We start from the raw sequence: 10,092 nt of genomic DNA, 5'->3' as shown, positions 1-10,092 counted from the left end.
ATTAAAATATCAATAACTAATTTTGCCATCAAGAATTAAGATTGCTTACTTTATTTTCACTAATTTTAGGAAAAACAACTCTCTCTTTTTTAAAAAAAAAAATACTTCTTTAGCTGATTACTTAATTTTGTTTAATAAAAAAAAGTTGTTAGTTGGAACTATAGGATTTGCGTCCCTCCATGAACGTAAAGCGTCGTGATACTCAAACCACGAGTTCTTCCACTATAGTTTGCTGATTCAACTACCAGAATTTAGAGTATATCTATCCATAGAATATAGATATATACAAAGTCACATGGTACATACCCTTCAATCTTCATCTTCATGTTACGTTCTTGCTGTCTTATCGCCACCTCACTATAACCATTCACATTTTCCTCGTTTTAAACTCTGCATTATAAATCACTGATTAATTAGCCTATATATATCTTCTGTCATTGAAAAAATATATATATAAAAAGACTATTGCTTATAATAAGATCCCTATCTGCTATCTTTGTTAATTAGAGCCATATTCGGTATCTTCTTTCCTTTTCCGTCATGCCACCAGTGGAACGAATATGGAATCACTAATCGTAACAGCCACATTTGACAAAATTATAATTGGTCCTGAAGGCTATGTCAATTCTAATCTAATTGAAGGAAAAGAGGAATATTAATTAATTAATGTTCTATAAGAAAAATCTTCGGTCACATTCCTAATAGTTTTGGGTTTGAACATTCCTAATAGTTATAGGATTGGGCATTTGCAGGCTGTAAGTAGATCAACATCGAAATGAATGGATTGATATCATATTAATTATGGAGTATAGTACTCCAAAATTGAATTGAAAAAGAGTATATTATTTTAGGGGCTGAAATTTAAAACCAGGCCTAACTTGTTACTATTTCTTAATCCTAAAAATTAGCTAAACATGGGGATTGTCCACAAGTCTTTTTTAGGAGTCTTAAGTCTTAACCGACATTTCCATTATTGTTGATATATTTGTTGCAAATATTGAAGCTTTAAATTTTCCCATTATAATGTCTGTAAGAAATCTAATTAATCTACCAAGAGGGTTTTTCAACGCTGTAAATAATGAAGCATAAAACGTCTCAACATTGCATCCACAACTGAATTTTCAGCCTCTGCCTTGTATTCAATGGTAAAGTGATATCCCCTTAATTTTCAAAGTGTTTTTTTTTTCTAATCAATGATAATGGTATGAAGTAGTTTTATCAAAAATAATGATTAATTTTTGGTTAGAGATACTCAAAATATTTTTTTTTTCTTCTAACACAATTTATTTTATATTAAAAATTAGTGATGCCTGGATCACTTGATTTTCCAAAGTGTTGATATTTTGAAGTTTGAATTACCTACATAGGAAACTCCTTTGAATTCTTGTGGCCGGTGCTATTAATGAAACTTCTTCCTAATAAACATTGTCATACATATAGCTACCATCACAATCGCAATTCACACACGTTGCAACATCCTTTGACATTACATCGACTCAACCTACTCTAAACACCAAAATAAAATGAACTTGCATAACTATAACCATTTACATTAAATAAAAATTTGGGTAATTTTTTTCTTTCTCTTTTAAATATATAAAATCGACATGCATAATAAAAATGTAAAACAAATTAAGCATCGATGTCAAATAATAAAAAATAACAATGAAACAAAATTATTTACTGATCCTAGTTCACAATTTTACCAAACTAGAGTAACCTCACTCGGCATAGTAGAAGGTAACGTTGGCCCCGTGTTGGATACGAATGTATGCCTAATTAAAAAGAAAGACTGAGACAGTGCCTAGCCCAAACAAACAGTTGTTACCTGGATTCTTCTTTATCATTTATATATATAGTAGCTTTGCCTTCCAAGTATTAAATTCATATTTTATAATTTATATGAATAATTTTATATATTGTTTAAATTTTTTAATATATTATTAATTATTTAGTTTAAATTTTAATAAATATATGTTAATAGGTATGTTAATTTAAATATGTTTTTATATGCACACATGTTTTAAAAAATTATTATTATAAAGGATATTGTCTTAAGTAGAATTTTTTCACTTTCATGATGTGTTTTATGCTTTCTTTTGAGGCAAAAAAAAAATATTTTTAAGTATTAATTAATTGATTTTTTAACATCAGAAAGTTTAAATTGTAATTATTTTCGATAATAATTGAACGAAATAATCAATAAACATATAATTAGACTAATTAAATAATTATTTTATATTTATTATGATAAAAAAACCATTTTTAAAAACTTAATGGGTTGATAAATTTATTTTTTTAATGTAATCGTAATAAAATTGTTTGAATTTATTGTATTTAATAGAGAAGAATAAAACAAATAAAAATAAATTAATTGCATTTAATATCCATTAAAATCTGAAAATTCACAAAATTGGAATTCAAAAAAATGGAATAAATATAAAATCCGAATGTTCTAATTTACATGGTTCATGTTAATTATCATGATTATATTTGTTTGAATTAAAAAAAATATTTACTATTTTTTGGAGAGAACAAAGAAGAAACCATCATATGGCATCACCCTGTAGAAAAAAATTATATATATATATATATAATAATTTTTTTCTAAATATTTTTATAAAATATTTTTTCTAAATTACCTGTGTCATGCACAGGTAAATATTTTTTCTAAATATTTTTATAAAATATATTTTTTAATACTATTATAATAATAAATATTTATAATTTTTACTTATTTATTCTAACCATTTAGTTATTGGTTATTGTTGTATATTATTAATGGTTGTTATATATATGGTAGACTTTGAAAAAAATACAATGAGAGAAATAATACTTAATTATATGAGGAATACTAATTAATTATATGTTAAGTAGGTTAGTAATTTATATAATCATGGAAAAAAAACATTGCAATCTGAGTTGTTAGTTATGATATAAAAATCAAAATAAAATATTTATAAAATGACATTTTGAATTATATATTTTTAAATTAAACCTTAAATTTATGTGACGCGTTTCATAGGTAACATATATGTTGATTTATGAAAAATGATATAAAACATTTTAAAATTTAAATTTGGAATTATATACTAAAATTAACATTTTTGTGCTAGATATCAATAATGTATCATAAATATAACAATTTCTAAGTTATTAATTATTATTGTGTAATATAAATAGTCAGTTCAAGATTCAATTAATTATTATATCTTAAGAAATATATAAAAATAAGAAAAATAAGAATTAAATTTATGTTCACTCAATAAATTAGTTACATTTTATCTTAATTTGAATATGCTATAACTTTGTATCAAAATGTATTAATGTTATTAATTAATCTGAATTAAAATGTATATTGCTCCTAATTATTTTAAATTAATTAAGTTAAATATATTTAAAAATATATGATTGATTATTTCATGTTGAATATTTTTATTTTATATTTAAAATATTTTTTTACTTAATTACAAATAAGTTGGGGGTATCAATGTGATCTTTCACCTAAGAAAAAAATATAAACTATTATTTTATCACAATAGAATTATGTGTTTTTTCATAAACAATAGAATTATGCATCTTAACATATAAATTAATCAAATAAAAATTAAATTATTTGTTAATTTATTATGCAAATAAAAGATATTTCTATTTATTTCTAAATTTTAAAATTTCTTCTATCTATATCAATCTTTTTACATATTAACTTAATTAATTATTGATACATATTTTTATCCCGGGTTAAATTATATTCGAAGATACATTCTTTTGTCATTTCTTATTCCTTGGTCATCTTTTATTCTCCAACTTGGTTTGAATTAAAAACAGATATATTAGATACTAACAATTTCATGATTATGTACGTTTATTGTAAAATTATGCTCAATTAGAAGATATTATAAAAATTAATTTTTATTTTTGAATTTCATAATTGCCTTTAAATTATTCTGTAGGCAAATAATCGTTCATAAATTGTCTTAAAATTAATTTGTATGCAAATAATTATAGATAAATTATTATGTGTGCAAATAAATGTAAATTTAACACAAGCAAAAAATAGTGGAGAACACCAAAAAAGGTTAACAAAGATATTTATTCAAAAGAATTAAATTCAATTTTAGTCCTCATATTTTATTCAATCCATAATTTTTGTTCCTCTATTTTAAAATAAATATATTTAATCATCTTATTTCAGAATATTTTCAATTTTAGTCAAATTCTCAATTTTGCCTAAATTTTAATTCTTTTATTTTGATACAGTTGAACTTTAGACATAACATACTCATTTAAGATATCATCAAAAAATAATTTAGTTAATTATAATGTAAGAAATCAAAGAAATAAACATATGGATAAAATTGAAGATTGAACTAAAATGGATAGTTTTTAAAATATGGGATCAAAATTGTGAATTTTTTAAAATAGAATGACCAAATATCTTTATTTTGAAATATAAAACTAAAATGGTAGAATTTTTAAAAATAAATGGACCAAATATTTTTATTTTAAAAAAAAATATCAAAATTACGAATTGAACAAAATAAGAAAATCAAAATTACATTTAAGTCTATTTAAAATTATGCATAAAATATTTTTAGCAATTTCATATTCATTATTGGCAATTAATTTTTGTATTACTTGCATCCATTAATAAAAAATTAGTTTAATAATAATAATAATAAGTATAATACGTATACAGTAAAAAAAGAGTATAATATATAATATATATATAATTATCATAAATCATTGTTAATCATTTTCATTATTATAATTATAATTATAAAAAGTATGATTGCAATTAATTATTATAATTACATTACAATTATTATATAATTTAAAATGAATTCTCTTTAAAAAAAAACAAATAAATTTATTGCTTTAAGCTCTTAGGAGTTACATGTGTAAGCATTCTTATTGAAACATTTTCGTATGTATTATATATATATATATATATATATATATATATATATATAAATAGATTCCTCATTTAATTTTTCATTAAATGTTTTTCAGCTTTTGCTTAATTATTAACTCTTTCATATGAACATAAGTTTAACTCCGTATAAACTAAAACTTGATTTGTAAATCAAAACTAGCAAAGTCTAAAAAACTACATTAAATTTTATTATCAGTATAATTTTTAATCATCAATAAATTTTATTTTGTCACTTATGTTGAGAAAATTAAAATTTTATTTTTTTATTTGTATGAGTGAACTTAAATACTAAGAATTTACATTGTTCAACCAACTAAATTTTACTTCTTATTTTAAAAGTTTAATTTAAGTGAAAGTTTTGTTGCCGTGACGATATGAATTATGATATTTCTTTATTTATGGATTACTGAAATAATCTGGCATTATACAAATTAAATTTATATAGTGTTTGAATAAGATATTATAAACTAGTGAGGAGAAATAATTTATTAAACACTTCTCTTTTGATCATGCAAATTTATAAATTAACCAAATAAATTATAAATTAAGTTATCAAATATTCTAATAAGCAATAGCTTGAAATTAAAAATATCGTTAAAGTGAAAGACGATGATATCTTGCATTTGTTTGCTTGAATGTAAGGTGGTTGTAAGAGTGACCCTATATTTGTTTGATTGCAAATGGAAAAGTTGAAAGTGGAAAAGAATGAGAAAAGATTGTAAATACTAAATTTTCACTATTTATTTGAGAAGAGAAATAGGAAAGAATGCAATTATTTTGTAAGTCTCTCTCACACACACATAGGGGAAAAGGAGGAGGAGGATGTTGTTGCTGTTTAATTTTTAAAATTAAATATTTTTTTATAACAAAAATAATAAATAATTTCATGCTAAGAAAAATAATGTAGTAAAAAGTATTAATTGAGTTAAATTTAATTTTATGATTAATATAAAGAGCCTTTTATATAATTTGTTTATTTATTTTTACTCGGTCTTTTCCTCATTCAAACATGTAGGGAGATTTTTTTTTCTTATTTTTTCTTTCTTATTTCTATTCATCCAAAAAATACATCTTCTTTACTCTATTTTTATTCTACTTTTTTGCCGTCACTTCAAATCCAAATAGAGCATATAGCATAGATGTAGAAATAATTTAGTTCTAAGTAATGTCACAATGGCTAGAACCTTTGCTTTATCTCATCCTTTTTTCATGAGGTTTTTATAATAAAAAAAAGAAATTGGTCCAAGAAACATTTTCTTTTGTAAAACCCAGTGCAAAATACACAGGAAAAGGCCGAAGCACTGGCCCAAAAATGAGGAACAAAACATGCATTGAGAATAGATCATGGCGTTGAATTTGATAGTTGAGTAATGACTAATTTCCCTACCGAAAAAGGTCAAGAGCTCGGTTAAGGTAGAAATGAGTTTCATGAAAAGTAAATAAATTCATACCAAGCATGGAGAAACAGGTTGCATTAGATGACAAGCTAATTATTTGTCAATGCGCATGAAATAGCGAATCAAATTAGTACTTGATTTATAGAAGCCACTATACCTGATTTGTAATACGGGAGAAACAATGGTTACTAACTCAAAAGGATGTTACCGTGGAGGGTTGATTTTGGCTGATGCCCGAATCCAGAGTAGCAATAGTGTGAGTAATAGAATGTTCAACAACAACAAAAAAAAATAAAAATTAAAGATAGTTTTTTTTCATTTTTTAAAAGTTCTTCCAGAAAGTTCAGTTGAATTAAATGCACTTAGTTTTTTTATTTATCGAACATACCTGTTGTCTTCATTTCTTACTCAAACCTAGGCAATCAATATAAGGAGCACTTCTATCCATTAGACTAACCTCGTTGGATTGTGGTTTCTATTTTAATGCCTAAATCCCATTATTCGTAATTGAACGGTCTAATATTTTCCACCAGGCCAAGAAAGGATACATAACCAATATTTTAGGGTAATTATATGATTGATACGTTGACGCTGTATATTTGCAGTTTAAATCACTTGGAAACTTGTGGCATGACCATTTACATTATCTTTGTTTTGAATTCCACAATGATAATGAAAAAGTCACATTGTTCCGATAGAGATGCCCCTTAAAGCAAATTTCAGAACTAACACGAACTCTCGGAAGAAACATATCAAATTCCAAACAACAAAGAAAGAACTGGCAGAGCAACCACAACCAACCAAAAGTGGAACTAGAAATGCGTAAGGAAATGAGTGAGGTTGCTCGTGTATGGCTAATACTCACTACCGATCAGCACAGATAGCAAAAATCATGCATAATGCGTAAGTTTTAATCCCACACAAGTCCACTAAAAGTTCGAATGAGCAAAGTAAATCCAATAAAATAGAGTATTAAAAACGTGATGACACTATGAAACACGCAGATCAGGGGGTGTTCCAAGAATGTGACGATAGGAAACCGTAAACAGTGGATTTAAAAGAAACGACTGGTGATCATGCAGAAAGTAGTTCCTAAACTTAAACCGTGTAGCTAAGGGGATGTACACACTAAAATCTCTCCACTATTAATAATGGACTTTGATCCCAGAAGAAAAAAATGCAATTCAGGGGAGTAGAGTTAAAACAGAGGCATTGTTCAATATTATAAACATACTGTTATAGCACAAATAATATAAGGCCCAAAAGAAGTGTTAAGAAGATTTGTTATTAAATAACAGATAATAAGAGTGATGTAGGTTCTAGAATTGAGTTTGTTAGGGGATTATATATATATATATATATATATATATATATCCATTGTATTGCTCTATGAAAGGGAGAAGGATGAATTCAGTATTAGTTTTCTATTTCCCTTCTTAATTTTCACAACACATAAGGTTACACAGGAATCTTTCCTTTCTCCCAAAAATTAAATGCCAAAGACACAGTATCACATTTAATATCCGAATCTCAATGATAAAGGCAAAAAGCAAACTTGAAGCGAAAGCGAGAATTATAACCGCAAACTTAGAGATAACAACCATCAACTTAGCTGTTCCACAATAAACTTGCAAAACATTAATCAATTATCAAATCATAATGCAACTTCATTCTCTACCCATAAACTCGAATCAGTAATATAAGGAACAAACGTCAATCTCAGCCTCCAATACATAACTAAACAAGGGTATGAAAATTAAACTGGGAGATGTAACATGTAACATTAGTAATAATAATAATAATATAATAATGACAACGATAATAACAATAATGACGATCATAATAATTACCTAATAATAGCAGTACATTAGACAACAAAGCCAAAAACAAAACCTGCCTCATCCAACATTAATCGAAGAGAGTGAGCAAAAATGAGATCAGTTCTGGTTGTCGTTCTTCCTTCCAGTCCCTTCATCCTTCTGCTCCAACAACCTCCCAGCCTCTTCATCAGCCTGCTGAGTCTTCTTCTGCGCCTCCGAAGCCTTCAAAGCCTGCAACTTGCAATGATTATAATACGCAACCCCCAAAAATGCCAAGCCGTAACCAATCAAGTTAAGTGGGGTCACAGTATCCTTTATCACAGACCAAGAGAACGCAATCAAGAGCCAATCCTTGACCACCCCAGCAACGTTCATTGTCAAAGCCGAAGTCTTTCCCACCAGCAAGAAAACCGCGAGGTTCAACGCGAAAGCACAAGCCGAATTGGTGCCGAAAATCGCGAAATCCAAATGGAAGCTGGAGTTGTCCCTCAACGAAGGGTACTCCATGATAATCCAAGGCACGGACAAGAACACCAAACAACAGGGAGCAATGTAGTAAAGCGAGGTGATAGGGTTCAGCGAAATCCCCTTCGAATTGAGCAAAATCTGAATCAGAACCAACCGTGTCGCCTCAAACGCAACCGCCATAAGCTGCAGGGTAACACCCCATGCATCGAATTTGGCTTCACCGTAAGCCGCAACCGCAACACCGAGCGAGATGGAAACCATGTTCGCCATGGTCTCGTTCTTAAAGGCCTCTTTTTTGAACATGACACCAATTGAATAAACCGCAACAGGCATAAGAGCCTTGAGCATCTGAATGAACGAAACAGAGAGGTATATATACGCGGAATTGGAAAACCAGAGGGAAAGTGAATAGAGTGCACCGATTGGAACAACGGATTTGAGGTAGAGATCCCGAGACATCGAAACCGGTTCCACGAGCTTCAAGACGCGAACGAGAATGTACGCCAGGGAGGAACAGAACGCCATGTGGATCATGGTGAGCGAGATCGGGTAGGGCCAGTTGTACATCTTGCGATCCAGAATGTACTTGTTGTACACGATGACCGTGAAGCTGAGGAAGATCCATATCGCCACGTAAGTGTAGGAGAGGACGATTTTCTTCACGACGCCGTCGGAGACCGCCATTGTTGTTTCTCAGAACACCCCCAACCCTAACCCTAACCCTAACCCTAACCCTAACAGTGGTGTGTGATGGATATTGCTTCGTTTCGGTTTATCAAGAGCGTGGAAGAGGGAGAGATCTGGCGGAATTTCAGGTGATCAGCATTCAATGCACTTGGATTGGATCTCCTTCAAAACTCAAACCAGGTGATTAAAAAGGAAACTCGAATTCAATTGAATCACTAATTTTGCTTATTTTATAGTACTTGTATTCAAGAGCTTCACTTTGAGTAAAGACTAATCGATGGTTTAGTATTGTGCGATTATAATAACGTGTCGCTTTCTAACGGACTTGGGCTATTTGATGGGCTTTCCTTGTTTGTTTGATATCCAATAATAATTATAATACCAATTAAGTCCTTTCATTTAGGTGAGGTTTGGTTGGGTAATTTCCATTACGTGGGGCTTACTTGCAAAAACAATGTGTTGGTATTTCTATTTCACACTCTTGTGGTTTTTTCTTCTAATTAAGATGCCACTGAATCGGTTTATCATAACATTAAATTTAGGGTGGCACCAATTTTGGCATTCCAATTGGACCAATAGTTTTAGGAGGAGTGTAAGGAAGCGTGACCGATAGTGGTTATCTAAACCGGTTCTTAATTGTAACGTCTAATAGTAAAACGTGGTTAGCAATTGGTTAGCAAGGAAGAGAAGTGGACAGAATAAACAAGTGGCGTAGCACGTGATTGAGTTCAGTTTTGAACTTGGGGATGGAAGCATTATGCCTATACTCCCAACTTTGGCGTGT

General features: G+C 28.5%; 1 protein-coding gene across 1 annotated transcript; it reads right to left on the bottom strand.

Moving 5' to 3' along the window:
• Positions 1-7,979: 7,979 nt before the first annotated feature.
• LOC100790274 (probable sugar phosphate/phosphate translocator At2g25520) lies at positions 7,980-9,579 on the bottom strand. Its single transcript, XM_003542635.5, has one exon. It carries the CDS (start codon positions 9,303-9,305, stop codon positions 8,271-8,273), a length of 1,035 nt encoding a protein of 344 aa, XP_003542683.1. The 5' UTR covers positions 9,306-9,579; the 3' UTR covers positions 7,980-8,270.
• Positions 9,580-10,092: the final 513 nt, after the last annotated feature.

The sequence above is a fragment of the Glycine max genome, chromosome 13, assembly GCF_000004515.6.
Source record: "Glycine max cultivar Williams 82 chromosome 13, Glycine_max_v4.0, whole genome shotgun sequence".
Taxonomy (NCBI): domain Eukaryota; kingdom Viridiplantae; phylum Streptophyta; class Magnoliopsida; order Fabales; family Fabaceae; genus Glycine; species Glycine max.
This window is presented reverse-complemented; position numbering and strand designations above follow the sequence as displayed.

What these genes read in the sequence shown, in the direction of transcription:
- LOC100790274 (XM_003542635.5), bottom strand. Translation starts at nt 9,305, where the DNA reads ATGGCGGTCTCCGACGGCGTCGTGAAGAAAATCGTCCTCTCCTACACT.